We start from the raw sequence: 20487 nt of genomic DNA, 5'->3' as shown, positions 1-20487 counted from the left end.
CTATTAAGGAAGCTGAGGCATGAGAACTGCTTGAACCTGGGAGGTTGAGGCTGCAGTGAACCATGATCATGCCACTGTACTCCAGCCTGGGCTACAGAGCGAGACCCTGTCTCAAAAAAAAAAAAAGTTCATGATGCCAAAACATCAGTGACAGTCAATGACGAACTTTAAGTGCTCTTTTCTTAATCTCCAAAGGACTTTATTTCTGACTTTCACACAGATACAGTCTTGTTGGAATCAGATACCTACATTAACAGATCAATGTGTAATACTTAATGATTAGATCACAATGACTTGAGCAGTCTTTAGTATAAATAATTATTTTTAAGGAAATGTGATTATTAAATCATGGTCATAGATGTCTCTCAATTTCCTATAGACAGTGCTTCCAGTTAAAATTGCAAAGGACATATTTTTCTACAATATCACTCATCAATGCTGAGTATTATCATTCCAAGAAATTTACTACTATTTTCTTTTACACAAGGCTTTAAATGTGAGTGTATTCCCTTCCCTCTCATCTTACCCCACAAACAAACAAATTACTCACATAAATGAATAACCTATAGCTTCCAAGTATGGGTTTTCTACATCTTATGGAATTAGTAAAAGATTTGAATGTCCTGAACTTATTTGCCAAGAGCTATGTAAGCCCTTAAAATTGGGACAGGCACATCTCATTTTACTGCGTTTGACTTTACTGCATATCACAGAAACTGTGTTTTACAAATTGAAGGTTTGTGGTAGCCCTGCATCAAATAAGTTTATCAGTGCCACTTTTCTAACAATATGGGCTCACTCTGAGTCCCTGCTGTCACATTTTGGTAATTCCTACAGTATTTCAAACTTTTTCATTCTTATTACATCTGTTATGGTGACCTGTGATCCGTGACCTTGGATGTTAATATGGTAATTGTTTTGGGGAGCCATGAACCTAAACATATAAGATAGTGAACTTAATGGATAATGTATGTGTTCTGATGGCTCCACTGACCGGCCATTCTCCCGTCTCTCTCCCTCCTGCTCAAGCCTGCCTATTTCCTGAGACACAACATATTTAAATTAGGCCAATTAATAACCCTGCAATTGCCTCTGTGTATTTAATTGAAAGGAAGAGTAGCATGCTTCTCACTTTAAATCAAAAGCTAGGAATGATTAAGCTTAGTGAGGAAGGCATGTTGAAAGCCAGGGTAAGCTAAAAGCTAGGCCTTTTGCATCAAACAGTTAAGTTGGGAATGCAAAGGAAAAGTTATCGAAGGAAATGAAAAGTGCTACTCCAGTGAACACACAAATGGTAAGAAAATGGAACAGCCTTATTGCTGACATGGAGAAAATTTGAGTGGTCTGGGTAGAAGATCATAGCAGACACAACACTCTCGTAAGCCAACGGCGAATCCAGAGCAAGGCCCTAACTCTTTTCAGTTCTATGAAGAGATAAGGAGGTGTGTCTTATAATAAATCCAGAAACTCTTTTTTTGAGAACACCAACAAATTTATGTGACTCACTTTACTGCAATATGCCCTTTACTGCAGTGGTCTGATACCAAACCTGCAATACCTCTGAGGTATCCTGGTACACAGAAATTGTTATTTAAAATCTGCCAATGACCTAGATCTCCCTAAGCAACTTTTTTACTCATAAGCTTGACTTCCTTAAAGCACATGTGTTAATTATCCATCATAAAGTTATTAGAAAATGTCTGTTAATGCCACTAGATGGGATGAAAGCATTCAGTAAATAAAATGTTGAAATCCTAAATTAAGCTATATTTTAAAATTACACTAAAAAAGATAGTACACTGAGGTTTGTTTTGTAAATTTCATTCTTTTCAAATGATTTCAGCTTACAGTAATGTTTCACATATTAGTTCTTTGTAGCCTTTTTCATTTTGATCTTCATTTGTATGTGATAACTGGGTTTTTAGGGGCGTGATGAATCATGGTTTTATAATTTACAGTGGGAAAATATCTATCAATGAAATCAAATTCATACAAATGAAACAGAGTGGACCAAACTGTCTTGATCTGAACATGGGCAAAATTTTTCCCAATATGATGACACACACCTTAGCCATTCTCAGTATAGTCAGTACAAGAAGTCTAAGTCTTAACTTTTTCTATACAGTCATTATACAAGTTTCAATCTTTTTTTTTTTTTTAAGATGGAATTTTGCTCTTTTTGCCCTGGCTGGAGTGCAATAGCGATATCTCGGCTAACTGCAACCTCTGCCTCCGCAATTCTCCTGCCTCAGCCTCCCATGTAGCTGGGATTACACGAGCGTGCGTGCCACCACACCTGGCTAATTTTGTATTTTTATTAGAGACGGGGTTTCATCATGTTGGCCAGACTGGTCTTGAACTCCTGACCTCATCAGGTGATCCGCCCGCCTTGGCCTCCCAAAGTGCTGGGGAGTTTCAATCTTGAGCCGGTCACAAGTTAAAGAAGGTAGATCCTCTCCACGGACAGTTTTCTGCTTCAAATAACATTTTTCATGAAGTGTTTCATCTCTGGCTATGAAGCAGCTCATTTAGGCACCAGTAGCTGAGGATGTATGTTGCCCTGAGAACAGTCTAATAAGCAGCCCTGCGACTTCCTCATCTGCCAATAGGCGCTCACCCTTGTCTGTAGAATCCAGTAAAGTCTGGAGAATGCGTTGGATTTTTTCTTCTAGTTTCTGTGTTTCTGGGTTGCCTTACAGACAATAGTCGTGCTCTCAATGAGCTTTGTAGCTGCTTCTGCAACCACGCAGAGGCGGCCAAGGTGGCTGCAGCCAGGCCAAAGGCCTGAAGCCACCACTCACGTATGCACACAGCTGTGCCACTTCTCGCTGAGTTGACTTCTGATTTCCTTTCCATGTAAACCATGGCTAGCTATCAAATTATGACTTCAGAAACAGCTTCACATGATTTTTTTCTCCACTTTCTCCCCAACTTGAAAGTATTCTTTTCTTTTTCAGTTATAGAAACTTGCTGTCTGAAGTGGGCTACATTAAGGCTACTTTTTAACATTTTCTCTTGCCCCAAGAACATTGGATTAGGCATATCACATTCAACTCCCTTCCCAAACACAGGTGTCCTGAGATGACTGTAGACATCGTCTGCATTCAGATCTTTGGTTTTACTATTGAAAAAGGGTGCAGTCAGCTGGATGCAGTGGCTCATGCCTGTAATCCTAGTACGTTGGGAGACTGAGGCAGGTGGATCACATGAGGTCAGGAGTTCGAGACCAGCCTGGCCAACATGGTAAAACCCTGTCTCGACTAAAAATACAAAAAGTAGCCAGGCGTGGTGACAGGTGCCTATAATCCCAGCTACTCAGGAAGCTGAGGCAGAAGAATCGCTTGAACCCAGGAGGTAGAGGTTGCAGTGAGCCGAGATCATGCTACCTCACTTCAGCTTGGCCGGAAGAGCAAACCTCCGTCTCAAAAAACAAAAAAAAGAGTAGTGGTGCAGTCACATCTCTCTCCAGGAGTAAATATCTTGCTTATCACAGAAAAACTAAACACGGTCCATACTTCTCATATGCCCGTACTTCTCATATGCACTTTCTAGAAATTCAATTGAACTTTTCCCAACTGTATGGCATGCCCAAGGAATGGAATGGGAGAGAAAACATATGATGAGCATTTTGCACCAGCTGGCAGCTGGGCCAGGTGGTTACTGTTGTGGCAAAGCAGACCAGGCTGAGGATGAAGGTGCAGGAGAGGAGCAGCATGGACAGGAGGCTGTCACTTTCACCTGCCACCCACTCCACCACCTGCCCCAGCACCGACCTGCTGCTCATCTGCATTCCAATTATAATCTTTTAGTTATTTTTAAATGTACAACAAATTATTGTTGACTGTAGTCACCCTCTTGTGCTAGCAAACCCTGGATGCTATTCATTCTTCATTCGTCATTCATTTCATACCCATTAACCATCCATACTTCCCCTCACCTCCTCACTACCATCCCCAGGCTCTGGTAACCATCATTCTACTCTCTATCTCCATCAGTTCAATTGTTTTAATTTTTACCTCCCACAAACGCGTGAGAACTTGTGCAGTTTGACTTTCTGTGCCTGGCTTATTTCACTGAATATAATGTCCTCCACTTCCATCTATGTTGTTGTAAATGACAGAAACTCACTCTTTTTTATGACTGGGTAGTGTTCCACTGTGTATATGTACCACATTTTTTTAATCCACTCATCTGTTGATGGACACTTAGATTGCTTCCAAGTCTTGGCTATTGTCAACAGCACTGCAATAAAACATGAGAGAGCAGATAGCTCTATGCTTACTTCCCTTCTTTTGGGTAGATACTAGCAGTGAGATTACTGCATCATACGGTAGTTCTATTTTTTGTATCATGAGGAACCTCCATATAGTTCTCCATAGTGGTTGTAATAATTTATATTCTCATCAACAATATATGAGGCCCTCCCTTTCTCCATATCCTTAACAGCATTTGTTATTGCCTGTCTTTTGGATAACAGCCATTTTAGGCCAGGCGCAGTGACTCACGCCTGTAATCACAACACTTTGGGAGGCCAAGGCAGATGGATCACCTGAGGTCAGGAGTTCGAGACCAGCCTGGCCAACATGGTGAAACACTGTCTCTACTAAAAATATAAAAATTAGCTAGGCATGGTAGTGGGCACCTGTAATCCCAGCTACTCAGGAGGCTGAGGCAGGAGAATTGTTGGAGCCTGGGATGTGGAGGTTGCAGTGAGCCAAGATTGTGCCGCTGCACTCCAACCTGGGCGACAGAGCAAGACTGCATCTCAAAAAAAAAAAAAAAAAAAATTAGCCAGATGTGGTGGCAGGCACCTGTGATCCCAGCTTTTAAGGGAGGCTGAGGCAGGAGAATCCCTTGAACCCACTGAGCCAAAATCTCGCCACTGCATTCCAGCCTGGGTGACAGAGTGAGACTCTGTACCACAAAGCCATTTTAATTGGGGTGAGATGATATCTTATTATAGTTTTGATTTGCATTTCTCTGATGACCAATAATGTTGAGCACCTTTTCACATGTCTGTTTTCCCTTTGTATGCCTTCTGAGAAATGTCTATTCAGATATTTTCTCCATTTTTAAAATTAGATTATTGGATTTTTTCCTATTGAGTTGTTTGAGTTCCACATATACCATTTATTAATCCTTTGTCCGACGGGTAGTTTGCAAATATTTTCTCCCAGTATGTGGGTTGTCTTTTCACTTTGCTGATTGCTTTGTTTGCTGTGCAGAAGCATTTTAACATGATGTGATCCCATTTGTCCATTTTTGTTTTAGCTGCCTGTACTTTTACAGTATCACCCAAGACATTTTTGCCCAGTCCAATGTCCTGGAGAATTTCCTCAATGTTTTCTTTTACTAGTTTCATAGTTGAGTCTTAAAGATTTGTCTTTAATCCATTTTGATTAGATTTTTCTATATGGCAAGAGAGAGGGGTCTAGTTTCATTCTTCTGCATATGAATATCCAATTTTCCCAGCACCATTTATTGAAGAGATTGTTCTTTCCCCATTGTATATTCTTGGCACCTTTGTTGAAAGTGAGTTCACTGTAAATGGATGGGTTTATTTCCGGGCTTTCTATTCTATTCCATTGGTCTATATGTCTGATTTATGCCAGGACCATGCTGTTTGGTTACTACAGCTCCACAGTATAGATTTGAAGTCAGTTAATGTCATTCCCCCAGTTTTGTTCTTTTTGCTCAGGATGGCTCTGGCTATTCTACGTATTCTGTGGTTCAATATACATTTTAAGATTATTTTTTCTTCTTTCCTTTTCTTTGGAGGGTGGGGGTGGATGGATTCTCACTCTCTCACCCAGGCTGGAGTTCAATGGAATGATCTCGGCTCATTGCAACCTCCACCTCCCCGATTCAAGCCATTCTTCTGCCTCAGCCTCCCAAGTAGCTTGCTACAGACAGGCGCCACCACGCCCGGCTAATTTTTGTATTTTTAGTAGAGACGGGCTTTCACCATGTTGGCCAGGTTGGTCCCGAACTCCTGATCTCAAGTGATCTGCCCACCTGAGCCTCCCAAAGTGTAAGTTTATTTCTTCTAATTCTGTGAAGCATGTCATTGGCATTTTGATATGGATTGCACTGAATCTATAGATTGCTTTGGGTAGTATAGCCATTTTAATGATATTGATTCTTCTAATCCATGAACATGGAATAGCTTTCCTTTTTTCTTTTTTTTTGGTGTCCTTTCCTTGCATCAATGTTTTATTGTTTTCATTAAAATGAAAGCTTTCACAATGACAGCTTCACTTCTTTGGTTGAGTTTATTCTTAGGTATTTTATTTGTAGCTATTATAAATGGGATTACTTTCTTGATTTCTTTTCAGATTATGTATTGCTGGCATACAGAAATGCTACTGATTTTTATGTGTTGATTTTGTAGCCTGCAACTTTACTTAATTTATCAGTTCTAATAGTTTTTCAGTGGAGTCTTTGGTTCTCTTTTATTTCTTTCTCTTGCCTGATTGCTATAGCTAGGACTTCCAGTACTATGTTCAATAACAGTAGTGAAAATGGACATCTTTGTCACATAACTTTTATTACAGGATATTGTCATAATTGTTCTATTTTATTTTTAGTTATTGTTGTTAATTTCTTATTATGTCTAATTTATAGATTAAGCTCTACCATGGACATGTATGCATAGGAACATAAGAAAAAACCTACACCGTATGTATAGGGTTTGGTACCATCTGCAGTTTCAGGCATCCACTGGGGGTCTTAGAACATATCCCTTGCATGTAAGAGGGAACTACTGTATATTAAACTAAACTGAGTACATGTGTGCCACTGTTTCAAGGTTTCAGACCTTTAAGATTCCACTCAATGGTTGCTATAGGTTGAATGTTATGGTTTCTACGTGTTGAATGTTTGTCTCTCCCCAAGCTGATGGTGAGAATTTGGTAGCTGGTGTGGTGGTGTTAAGAGGTGAAACTTTGGGAGGTGATAGGGTAGTATTGCTGTCATTATAAAAGGGCAAGTTTGCCCCCTTTAGCTTCTTGGCATTCCTCCTTCTGGCTTATAAGCGTCCAGCCTTCCTCCCTGCAGATGACATAGTACACAAGGCGTCATCATAGGAGAGCATAGTCTCACCAGACATCCAACCTGCTGGGGCCCCTTGACATTAGATTTCCCAGCCTCCGGAACTGTGTGCCAACAAATTCCTGTTCTTGATGAATTACCCAATCTGTGGTATTCTGTTACAGCAGCACAAAATGGAACAAGACAATGGTAAAGTCTTAACTCATTCAATGGTTCCTTGGTGGTTTGAAGGTTTTTGTCAATTTCCAAACCTGTTTATTTGGGACTTATCTGCACAGTACTGAACCAGCTGTTCAAAGTGAAAATCCAAGAATCAATGGGTTTGTGGTTCAACAACAAAGCAGGGAATTTCTTAATAAATTGCTGCCTCACTATTATAACTGCTGCTCTAGTATCCTAAAGGTTAATTAGGCTTCTTGTAGTGCCTAACTTGACTCGGGGGAAATAAAAATAAAAACAAAAAACACACACAATAAATTATAATTAATATTTACTTACATATGAATGTAAGTATAACCTTTAGATTATTCAAAATTCAGTTTGTGAAGGCATCTTATAGAACTGATATTTATAGGCCAGGTGTGCTTGCTTACACCTGTAATTCTAACATGTTGGGAGGCCAAAGTGAGAGGATCACTTGAGCCCACAGGTTTGAGACCAGCCTGAGCAACATGAGGAGACCCTGTCTCTGTAAAAAATTTAAAAATTAGCTAGGTGTGGTGTCACACACTTGTGGTCCCAGCTACTCAGGAGGCTGACATGGGAGGATTGCTTGGGCCCAGGAGGTTGAGGCTGCAGTGAGTTGTGATCGCACCACTGCACTACAATCTGGGAAACACAGTGAGATCCTATCTCAAACAACAACAACAACAACAACAACAACAACAAAACCAAACCTGATGTTTGCAATGTTTTTAGCATATTTGATTTTTATTTAATAATTAATCTTTTACCACTGATTACGTTCTTTTCAAAAGGCTTGTGAATGTTTCCCGTTAATGTGGTCCACAGATCACAAATATCTGCCATTCATTCATTCGCTCGTGTTTTCATTGACTATAGAAGTTTCACCTCACAAAGTAGAATGCTTGTCTCAAGTAAAAAGAATAAATATTTTATCTGACAACATGGGTACCTGATTCCTATACCCCTTGATGGCCCCAAACATTTTTACACTTCAGGAAGCCAAGTCCTCACAAATATAAACCAGGTATCTGCATGCTTACCCTGGCAAGTGCTTCCTCAATCGTGATCATCTTTTCCTTGACCATCATCATTAGCTGAATCCGCTCCTCATCGCTCATCGTTATTTCACTGGCAACGTAACCAACGTCTTCTCCTGGAGATTGAGGACAAAGAATAACAGGAGTGAAAACAAGAACAGCGAAACAGAACGTCAATGCTGAATATCTGCTGTCTCAGGTGAGGGAAGAATGTTGCTCAGGACACTATGTATGTTGAACGTTACTGATGAAGCAAAGAGTGGGGAAAATATGCTGCTTTTAAAGAAGCTAATAAGCACCTCTGATTGAGAAACAGGCTTGCAGAACATGTGGATGTCACCATGTCACCCTAGAAACAAATCCTTCAAGATGATCAGAGCCTTTGAGATGGTGTGCCCAGTGGACGGGTTTTGGAGGAAAGTAAGAGAGAGCTCCTCACTATAGGTGGAGTAAAGATCTAATTTATACACCCAACTGGATCATACAAGCATTCCAAGGCTCCTTCAGCTGTGGGTTCTCTGTGTCCTTTCATTTGAAATATAAATGAGAAGAAAATATTTTTGCAAAGAAGTAGGAAAGAACCCTAGGTCATGACAGAGGAAGGAATGTCACAGAGTCCAGACCCACAGCCTGGCAAAACCTTCCAATCCTACTAAGCCATTTCACTGTTATTATTCCTCGAAACTAAGTGCACCCGGGCGAAGTGGTTCATTCCTGTAATCCCAGCACTTTGGGAGGCCAAGGCAGGTGGACCACTTGAGGTCAGGAGTTCGAGACCAGCCTGGCCAACAAGGTGAAACCCCGTCTCAACTAAAAATACAGAAATTAGCCAGGTGTGGTGGCAGGCACCTGTAATCCCAGCTACTCAGGAGACTGAAGCAGGAGAATTGCTTTGAACCCAGGAGGCGAAGGTTGCAGTGAGCCGAGATCACACCACTGCACTCCAGCCTAGGTGACAGAGCAAGACTCCATCTGAAGACCAAAAAAAAAAAAAAAAAAATGCCAAGTGCAAATCACAGACATGAAGCATGTTCAGGTAATCAGAAGAAGGGTGCCATATAGGTCTGTATCTGAAAGTATTATTGTCATAAATTGGTTTCCAAACTGAGGGAAAATCAACTTCCAACTCACACCTGAAGGCAGCTAGAACTACAGAGAAGAGAATGTTCTGTTAGATTCCAAAGATTTTCCTACAAAGCAAACAGACTGCTATTGCCTCTAGTATATCTGAGCCACAATGGGCAATGGTGCCTCTGGTCAGTGTGTGGGGAAGGACATGTTAGTGAACACGAGCTGTAACATCCCCACTCTAGTCCCGCACCCTGCTCTCCTCCCCATCTTTCTCATGCATACTTTTTACCAGCTTCCAATACCGTTAGGATGCCCGGCTGTGGCTTAATTTGCCTTTGGTGTAAAGGACAGAGGGAAAGAGTCTGCCTGTAGACTTGCAGGAAACCATTTCAGGCACAGCTGACTTTGGAATTTATGTTGCCTGTATTTCCATCTTATTTCCATTTTGTAATCAATCAATCCAAAAATACTCCTCAAGTTCCCTTTGCTACTTTCACAGGGAGAATAATAGTGTGTGCAGGGTGAAGAGAGAAGCCTGCTGGTTTGATTCATTTTACTACCTGTGTCACCTGAAATGGCAGAGAGGGTGATGGGAAATTGGTTGGGTTCTTTAAAAATTCACGATAGCTGGTAAACTGTCGGCTTCTTCCTTCCCTCCCTCTTGTACCTCTCCCTTTCTCCTAAGCTTTCTTTCTAAATTAGACTCTTTTTTTTTTAGAATCCAAGGTTTATTTTGAATCACAAGTGATGCCGGGTGAATACAAAAAACTGGGAATGCTTAAAAGTAGGACAACTTGAAAAAAAAAAAACCATGTGGAATGTTGCCAAGGAACCCAGGTATGCTGTGACGTGTCTACTGTTCACATCCATTTTTCTCATTTCCACGTGTACAGATAATTAGATAGACGTTCCACATAGCGCAGGACACTAAGGTTTGTAAAGGAAAACAAGTAGTGTCACTGGTGGTCAAGGAAAACTTTATATCTAGTGATAACCTCATTCAGCTGGACTGGAATCTGGAAGTGGATTTGCTCCGGTTTCTTCTCTGAATACTGGGGAAACATAAATTATGTAACTGAGCCTCAAAGGAATGACATATTTACTTACTATATAAACAACAACAAAAGATACAGCCAAGAGTAGGCAGAACTCCCTTCACAAAGCCGCCCAGGCAAATTCCCATGACGTCAGACCACTGGAGTTTCCAGGGGCAACACCCCATAACCGTCCCGCTGCAGGAGAGCATCAGAAGTTCAGAAGAATGCAAAGGCCCTCAGTGGGAGCGCGGACAGGAGAGCCCCAAACCAACACATACGAGGGCTCTCTAGGTCCTTTCAGGCTAGATCTTGATGAGAGAAAAGATCTTTCTGAGGTTGGTGCGACTGAGAAAACTAAAGATTCGGCCTCTGCTCTCAGATCAATGAAAGGGAAGAACTGTGAACTTGTCCCCTGTTGGTTTTTTTTTTTTTTTTTTTACTTAAAAAAAAAGAAAATTACTGGGACAAAGTCTTAAAGTAACAACAGGAATGTCAGAAAAGTTGAACATCTTATGGGCACATGCAGTGAGTTACACTAACTTACAGTATCCACTGAGATTAACAGCACAGGCTTCTCCACATGTTAGAGCTAAAAGGGCCTACTGTCCGCCAGCTGCATTGCAGTACCTTTTGAAGTCTGTCTCATTATTCCTTTCTGGTTCTTTCGGAAGTTCTGCCAGAAATACTTATTTTTCTTCTTCCAGTCTCCTTTTCCTTTGGAAAAAAAAAAGGAAGAAAAAGCACAAGCAATAAATTCATTAATAACAAAAGTAGCCTCTTCCTTATAATTCAAAGCTGGTAAGAATACTTTGATTTCACAAAAGGACAGTTTTTCTTCTTTCAGTTTGTGAAAGAATAGGAGATGGCTATAAAGTTGTTTAAAAGAAATGCAAATTTCCTAGTAGCAAGATATGGTGCAGTGAGGTTAAGATGAAAAACAGAAACATCGGCTGGGTGCGGTGGCTCAAGCCTGTAATCCCAGCACTTTGGGAGGCCGAGACGGGTGGATCACGAGGTCAGGAGATCGAGACCATCCTGGCTAACACGGTGAAACCCCGTCTCTACTTAAAAAATACAAAAAAAACTAGCCGGGCAAGGTGGCAGGCGCCTGCAGTCCCAGCTACTCGGGAGGCTGAGGCAGGAGAATGGCGTGAACCCGGGAGGCGGAGCTTGCAGTGAGCTGAGATCCGGCCACTGCACTCCAGCCTGGGCGACAGAGCAAGACTCCGTCTAAAAAAAAAAAAATAAAAGAAAAAGAAAAAAAGAAACACCAAAAAGGAAGGCAAAACATGCATTCTTGTGCTTACTTTGATGTTTGTTTAACTAGTATGCCTAATTTGGCCTCGTCTTGCAGTGTATTTCCCCTCTTTGGTCTTAGCCACAATTATTTCGAGTACACCACAAACAGGGTATTTTAAGAAGCTCACTTTGTTTTGTTGTTATTTCTGTTGTTGATCTACCCTTGGTTTATTTCTGTTATTCCAGATTTAACCACAAGAACAGAACGGTTGGTATGTCCTGGGCCCACAGGTCAGGGGAGTTGGTCTCCTGGGTCTGAGGGTCTGGCCCCCACTGTTATTCTCAGAAGTGTGGTCTGCATGGATCTCGCTATGGCATGCATATGGCACTCCCTGGCATTCAGGCTACCTGGTGACCCAACTACAGCTTACCCTGGGCACAAAGAAAAGAAAGCCTGCAATCCGGCGGTGACATCTCCCAAATGGGTCTCTCTCTACCCGCCCTACCCCCCATCCTTTCCAGACTACTGCAGTGACTTTCAAGTGAAAACAAACTCGCTGCTATAGCTAGACATTTTTAATATGTGGTAGGGTTCTGATCATCAATAATATGTAATACCTTTTTAAAAGCAAAGCAAAAGGGGAGAGTAAGTAAAATGAGCGGGTAGAGCAGTCCTTTATTCTTTACAAATAAAAAGCAGCAGCAGTGGTGTCTGCCATCGTGCTGATGTGGCACATTCAAAGTAGCAGCTCTGTCACCACTTGTTGTCTGTCTGGTTGCTCCATGGCCACTGGAAACAGGACCCAGTGATGGGTTTCCCCAGTCTAGACTGGTGGTGCCAAGCAATGAAGCAGACATGTGGGAACCACGTCTATGGTGCTCCCAGGCTAGAAAGGGCGTCGTCTGTCAAAACAGGATGCCGGCACATTTAAGTTTTGACAGCCCCCAGAGCTGTGGGAATGAAACCGGAGCCTTTCCACCAAAGACAGAGCTTCATGGCAAGTTTTGTATCACCCACTGCCTTTGGGCTTAACACTGAAGCAAATGTCAGACATGCAGGGTTAAAGCTGACTAGTTATTAACTCAACCTTGCTCTTGGACAGTTCGGGAATGTTTATTTTCTTTCTTTTTTCTTTTTCTTTTCTTTCTTTCTTTTGAGACGAAGTCTTGCTCTGTCGCCCAGGCTGGAGTGCAGTGGTGCAATCTTGGCTCACTATAACTTCTGCCTCCTGGGTGCAGGCGATTCTCCTGCCTCAGCCTCCTGAGTAGCTGGGATTATAGGCACAAGCTACCACGCCCGGCTAATTTTTGTATTTTTAGTAGAGATGGGGTTTCACCATATTGGCCCGGCTGGTCTCGAACTCCTACATCATGATCCACCCGCCTTGGCCTCCCACAGTGCTGGGATTACAGATGTGAACCACCATATCCAGCCTATTTATTTTCATTTTAAGAGACATGGTATCTTCATCCAAGCTGGAGTGCAGTGGTGCAATCACAGCTCACTGTAGCCTCAAACTCTTGGGCTCAAGGGATCCGCCCACCTCAGTCTCCCAAGTAGCTGGGACTACAGGTGCATACTGCCATGTCCAGCTAATTTTTAAATTTTTGGTAGAGAGAGCATCTTGCTATGTTGCTCAGGTCAGTCTCTTAACTCCTGGGCTCAAGCAATTCTCCCTCCTTGGCCTTCCAAATTCCTGGGATAAGAGAAGTGAGCCACTGAACAGGCTGAGAATATATTTCTTTAATTATAAGCTATATTCCCTTCTTCCTTCTCCCATTTTCAAGTTTCTGAAACAGAGATGCAGCCTAATAAACGGTAACAGCTAACATTTATTCAGCTACTATATCCAGGCACTTTGCTATCTAATGGCAAATTTCATTTAATACTCAATTATATGATGCATCATTGTTCCCACCTAGCAGATGAGAAAACTGAGGCTTGGTGCAAGTGAGCTGTACAAGGTAATAGCTATTGAGTTGGCAGATTCAAAGGCAGGCAGCCAGGTTTGATTGAGTACTTATGCCCCTAATCACTACCACCTACCCACCCTCTGACCCAAACAGAATAGCTGTTACTAAATCAAGAGTGAATTTTATAATCAAGAATATATAAAATATGCAATGCCTTAATTATGCATAATCTTGGATCCAAAAAATTCCAAATTGAAGGATGTATCCTAAGGACATTATTAGGGACACAGACCCCAGGATTTTTAGAGCAGCAGTAAATTTTTAAGTCTGCGTAATATTCCACCATATTGGATGTGCCATAAGTTAATTAACCAGTTCGTTCTTTGCTGGATATTTAGGTTGCTTCTAATTTTTTCTCTATTAACATAGAGAATATTCAGTCATGGGAAAATGCTCATAACGTACTCAACTTGAAAACTATAAAACAGTATGCAGAATATGATCAGAATTATGTTTTTTTAAAACCCCCTAGAAAAAGGAGAATAAGGATGTACATCAAAATCATAACAGTGTTTATTTCTGAGTAGAAGGATTATTGTGGGTTTTGTATTTTCACATGTTCATGTTTTTTATAAAGTATTAAAATAATTAAATAGGTAAACCAAGAAAAGTGGTACTGACCTACAGAGTTGTCTTCCGAGTTTGATTTATGAAGAGGGTTCCTAGAAAAAAACAAATCAGATTACCAGGGAGCCTTGCTTTCATGGGAGAACTGAAAATCCTAACTAGTTTGACCTGGCATCAATACTACTTAATACAGCCAGGGAAACTGTTACAGGCTATTTACCACTGGCTTTTTCTAACCGTCTGCTGACTTCCTAGAAATAGACTCAATTGCCATTTGCCGACATTTATTAAAGACTCACTCGAAGGTGAGACCTGTAATATTAAATGAAGAAGACAGACTTCACTAGATAGCGGAAGTGCCTTTCATTCCATGAACTATTAATACAGTGAAGTTACTGCCATTGGGAAGTCTCTTGTGGAAGAGGAAAAGAGAAAGCAAATAATAATGAAAACATAAACTCAGCACCACAAATGCCACTTGGGCCCGCAGATAAGTACAGTGGTCGGCTCTAGAAAAACGAAGGGGGCAGGGAGGTGGGTGAGAGACTCACAACAGGATATTGAGTGCCCTTAACAGAGGGGGTGGCCAGTACATAGTTCCTCCAGTTGGTTGCTGCCAGTTGGCAAGTGCAATGTCTATCCTGCTGAATCTTCCAATGTTCAAAGAGAAGCCAGAAATCTGCATTTTGTTTTTGTTTTTGTTTTTGAGACAGAGTCTTGCTCTATTGCCCAGGCTGGAGTACAGTGGCATGATCTTAGCTCATTGCAACCTCCGCCTCCTCGGGTTCAAGCGATTCTCCTGTCTCAGCCTACCAAGTAGCTGAGATTACAGGTATGCACCATCACGCCTGGCTAATTTTTATATTTTTAGTAGAGATGAGGTTTCACCATGTTGGCCAGACTGGTCTGGAACTCCTGACCTCATGCAATCCTCCTGCCTCAGCCCCCCAAAGTGCTGGGATTACAGGTGTGAGCCACTGTGCCCGGCCAGAAATCTGTATTTTTATACGAGAGCTCTAACATTTTTAAGTGATGGCAAATAAACCAATGTTTTTAAAAATGTGTCCAAATCAATCAATACATGTCTGGGCATTGAATTTGGACCACCCCCCCCCCCAACCCCAACACCTTTGGCTGCCAGTTTGTGAAGGCAGATACAAACTAACCCAAATAATCTGAAATGTGTACACAGCCCAAAACCAGTTCATTAAACATTTCTCCAGAAAAAAACTTAAGACAAACAAAATTGAAAGAAAGAAAGCGGGAAAACCAAAGAAAGTTAAAATTGGTTGTATCAAAAAGGGAATGAGGCAGGTGGATCACTTGAGGTCAGGAGTTTGAGACCAGACTGGACAACATGGCAAAGCCCCATGTCTACTAAAAATACAAAAATTAGCTAGGCTTGGTGGCACAGGTCCATAATCCCAGCTACTTGGGAAGCTGAGGCAGGAGAATTGCTTGAATCTGGGAGGCAGAGGTTGAACTGAGCCAAGATCGCGCCACTGCACTCCAGACTGGGCGACAGAGTGAAACTGTGTCTCAAAAAAAAAAAAAAAAAAAGGGAACAGTAGAGGGTGGAGCAAAATCTTTCATTAGGTGTACCCAAATCCCAGAAGGAAAATACAGTATCCTTGGGCTTGCAGCCAAGGGAAACCAGAAAGAAGGCACCTACATCAGAACAGACACAGACACTTGGGGGATTTAAACCTGAATCTTCAGTACAAGTTCATCGCCAGGAAGGAAGATGGAAGAGGTGATTTTTGCATCTGAAGGTTTGGGAAGATAAGAAAGTGGGAGGCCAGATATGAGTTACACTGAAAAAATTAGAGGAAAGGCTGAGGCAGGAGGAGAGCAGCCTGGGCAACATAGTGAGACACCTTCTCTTAAAAAAAATTTTTTTTTTTTTTAAGTTTAACTGGGCATAGTGACATGCACCTATAGTTCTAGTTCTAGCCACTCAGGAGGCTGCAGGAGGAGGACTACTTGAGCCCAGGAGTTCGAGGTTGTAGTCAGCTATGATCACACCACTGACCTCCAAACTGGGTGACTGAATGAGACTCTGTCTCATTCAGAGGAAGAAGAATTGAACATCCTAATCACCTACAGTGATTTTCTGCCTACCTTTTGGATAAAAGGACCTTGAGAATCTAAGGTGACCAGAGAGAGGGGAGGGAGGCTTTTCCATGCAGAGCCGCCTTTAATAAGCCACCATCCTTTGGTGTAGCTGCACTGGTGTGGGCTGACCACTGGGTGCCATTTCTGAGTGGCAGGCCCATGCCCAGCAAGCACCACCATTCTCCACATCTGAGTGCAGAGAACTGTTGATGACCAGCACAAAAATCTGAAAGCTTTCTATTGTAAACTAAGGGAGAATCAGAGCTAAGAACAGAATCAGGGGAGAAACCGCTACAAAGGACAAGAGCCAGATTTGAATTCTAGTTATTTCCCCTTATTCCTGAGCTGTGAATACAGAACATGTAAGGAAAATCTCATCATCAAATTGTACCAAAACATGGCTAGGACCTACTCTCCTTCCTCCTATCCACACAAAAATGAAAATACCTGTATTTACCTGCAAGGCTTTTAGGAGGTAGCCATGTCAAATTTTAAATCATTCAGCCAAAACATACTGAACAACAGCACAAGTAAGGTACATGGATGCACAGGAAGAAAGGAGACCCACAGGTGAGGGATGGAGGAAGACAGGGACAAAAAAGCGGGGGGAGGGGAGGAGGAGAAGAATGAGGAAGAGAAGCAGCAAATGTAACGTGCTCAGGGCCATGGGAGAAGTGGGAGCAAAATAAGAGCAAGCTTGTTGGCTGGGACTGAGGCAGGAAATCCTTCAGAAAGAAGAAAGCGTTTCTGCTCAGTTTAGATTCTTAATTTTTTTAAAAAAATCTTACTGTGCTGTACTTTGCACTTCAAGTCATGGAACTCAGCTGCCCGTCTTACTTCAGTGGGCCGGGGTCTGCAGCTGGTTAAACATGTTTTCTGTAAGGGGCCACCAGAGGCACAGGGAGCCCCATATGTATTTTTGTCCTCACCCTAAGGACTAGAAACGTCCCCCTTTTTTTGGACACAGAGTCTCCCTCTGTTGCCCAGGCTGGAGTGCAGTGGTGCGATCTCAGCTCACTGCAACCTCCGCTTCCCAAGTTCAAGCGATTCTCCTGCCTCACCCTCCTGGGACTACAGGTATGTGTCACTACGCCTGGCTAATTTTTGTATTTTTAGTAGAGATGGGGTTTCACCATGTTGGCCAGGCTGGACTTGAACTCCTGGCCTCAGGTGATCTGCCTGCCTTGGCCTCCCAAAGTGCTGGGATTATAGGCGTGAGCCACCATGCCTGGCCAGGACTAGAGAAGTCTTGACCTAACTGCTATGGACCAAATATCCCTACCTCAGGATACAACTGATGATGTAATAAGTGAAAACATAAATTGTGAAATTTTACTTTCCCTGAAAGTCATCAAAATACTTCAAAAAGTGCACTGCAGAAAAACGTACGCTCCCAGTGCTACACCATTATCCCAAAATGTAATTGCATTTTCCTCTCTGAAATGATGACTGACAATATTTTCATTATTTTTAATCTACTGTCTTTAAACTATCACACACTTTAAATAAGTTTATCCTTTGGTTTGGACTTGGCCCAGGCAGTGCTTGAATTTCCCCAGGATGCCAGCAGATGGCACTGTAGTTTTTCTATTCATCTTGCTGTGGTGAGTGGGATTTTGTTTTTAAAATTTCACAAGTTCACCACCTAGATGCTGGCCAAAGAATAATAAGCCCATGTTTCATAAGAGCGAGGCTCCCCAACTCATCAAATTTGCAAAGGAGGAAAATGACACCGTACGAATTTGGATGCAGTGACTTTCTCCCTGCAAACAGAAGCTGGCATAGAAGCAATGCAAAATGCCATCTCCTTTCTCCCTGAGACTGATTATTAAAATTCATCCAGCAGGAGCAAAAATCAATGATACAACCCAAGTCCAAATGTGGATGGCAGCAGGTGGAAGGGGTCATTTACTGATCTCCTGGTGGAAGAAATAATGCTCAGGCATCAGCTCCAAAGAGGCCTCCTGGTAGTACCTCCTTCCTCCAGGTGGATCTGCTCTTTGGACTCATCTTTTTCATTGTCAGTGGGCAAAAAGGATGGGAACTTCAGCATGAATTGTGATGACCAGGGAGCAATAATTAATAATCTGCTGTGCTTTAAAAATCCATTTAAACATTTAATTATCATCGAGTATTGGATTTAACATCTCAGAACTGAACCTTAGCAAATACTTGTTCATCAGTAATTCCTACTATTAAGACCCCAAACCTACTTAAGTGTCAACATTTTTCCTCAAGATCCCTAAACTGCTTTAGCTGTTCCTGAAGGCAAAATTCACTTAAGAAAATTCCTACATTAAGGAATTTATCAATCCCATTAAAAAATAATAATTTAAGAGACAGTATTCCCAGAACTGAACTAGTTTCTTTCCTCCTACCTCTGTCTTTAACAAATTCTTTGCTAAATTGCTTTGTTATTCATTTTCACTCATTCTTTCATTCAGTATTTATTTATTCACCTCTCAGTAGGAGTCATGCATCCTCTGAGGTCCTGAGAACATAGCAATAAACAAGACAGATTCAAGGAGGGTGACTGCAGAGTCAAGGAGTGAGGAGAAATTGAGGTGATGGGACAGAAAAGGCTTCTCTGCGCAGAAACCTAAATAATGAAATAACATTCACTTCTCCAGATGGGGAAAGCTGGGCAGGGGAACAGCAGGGGAGGGAACAAGAGGTCCCCTTTGGACATGCTAAGTGTGCGGTGCTTATTAAACATCCCTGTGGAGACAGTAAAGAAACAGTTGGAAATGCGAGTCTAGAGCTGCAGATAAGAATTTGTAAGTGACTCGCATACTCTAAGCTCTCAGCCTGGCTGAACACTCTGAAGACTGAGCTCTGGGCCAACCCGATTTTTAGGGGTCAGAAAGAGAAGGTGAGGCCCAGCAATGAGACTTAGGATGAACAGCCAGTGGGAGAAGGAAAAGCAGGCAGAGTGCTCTTTTACCTTTCTGGCTAGAATATTATTAAACACCATTTTACAAAAATCATATTGCAGCTGGGCGCAGTGGCTCATGCCTGTAATCCCAGCACTTTGAGGCTGAGACGGGAGGATCACATGAGGTCAGGAGTTCGAGTCCAGCCTGGCCAACATGGTGAAACCCCATGTCTACAAAAAATACAACAATTAGCCAGGCGTGGTATAATCGCGGCTACTTAGGAGGCTGAGGCAGGAGAATCGCTTGAACCCAGGAGGTGGAGATTGCAGTGAGCTGAGATCGTGCCACTGCACTCCAGCCTGGGTGACAAAGTAAGACTCCATCTTAACCAAAAAAAAAAAAAAATTATATTGCAGCCTCACACTCCACACAGTGGAAACTCTAGGTTGCCATATTTTCTTTCCCAGTGAGCCTACTGCTTTACAGTGGAGATCCTCATAAGACCACAGAGTAGGAGGAGGAACACACACAGGTCAACATGAAATTCTTTACACTTGTATGGAATTCCACCTCTCAAACGCAAAACTCTCATTACCCACCCCCCTCCCACACACACACAGAATAGGACTATCAGTGAGACTGAGACTGGAGTGATGACATGCTTGAGGTCCAGTCGTGCTGGGCAAGGGCATAACGGGGCTTGGTGGCCACGTCTCTGACTCCTGAGTCCAACAACTCACCCTCTTCCCCAGACTCCTTCTCATTTGTATAACAGAATTCCAAACTGTATACATTCTTTAACAGGATGCCTCTTTTCTATTATTTAAGGGATAGACAGAAAGGGGATACCATTATATACTGGCCCAGCTCTTAAGTAAATTGCTAAAATGATACTCAGAAGAACTTGCAAAAACAGAAAGTTTTCAACACCAAATCTGACCATGGTCTATGGAAGTGTCAGAACTAAATGTTCCAAGAACACTTTTTAGGAATTGACTATCTGGCTATTGCAAGACCCCCTATCTGCTTCTAGAAGGAAAGGAGGCCAAATACCATGGCTCAAACTCATTTTTCTTCTTCTGTTTATATACAAATAGTCTAAGTTACATCCAGACAAAGACAACTCTGTCTCATTTCTACATACTGAGTCCAGTACACTAGAAAAGTGCAATGAATGGTCAAGCATAAAGAAATTCCTAAAATACACTTCATGTTTTGGCTTTGGTGAGCTGTCCAGAAATTTCATTATAACCAACAAAAAAAAAAAAGAAGAAGAAGAAGAAGAAGAAGAAGGAGAAGGAGAAGGAGAAGGAGAAGGAGAAGGAGAAGGAGAAG

The 20487-nt window shown here is 42.0% G+C and overlaps 1 protein-coding gene across 1 annotated transcript in view; it reads right to left on the bottom strand.

The window, feature by feature from the left end:
• Positions 1-20487, bottom strand: part of SASH1 (SAM and SH3 domain containing 1) — a 211561-nt gene that overhangs the window by 68609 nt on the left and 122465 nt on the right. Inside the window, exons 5-7 of the mRNA XM_023188427.2 lie at positions 14216-14256; positions 11009-11095; positions 8277-8389 (exon numbers count right to left, since the gene is read on the bottom strand). Of these exons, the coding sequence (XP_023044195.1) occupies positions 8277-8389; positions 11009-11095; positions 14216-14256 (241 nt within the window). The remainder of the gene's footprint in view (positions 1-8276; positions 8390-11008; positions 11096-14215; positions 14257-20487) is intronic.

The sequence above is a fragment of the Piliocolobus tephrosceles genome, chromosome 5, assembly GCF_002776525.5.
Source record: "Piliocolobus tephrosceles isolate RC106 chromosome 5, ASM277652v3, whole genome shotgun sequence".
Taxonomy (NCBI): Eukaryota; Metazoa; Chordata; class Mammalia; order Primates; family Cercopithecidae; genus Piliocolobus; species Piliocolobus tephrosceles.
Note: the sequence above shows the minus strand (reverse complement) of the source record. Positions and strands in the feature narration are given on the sequence as shown.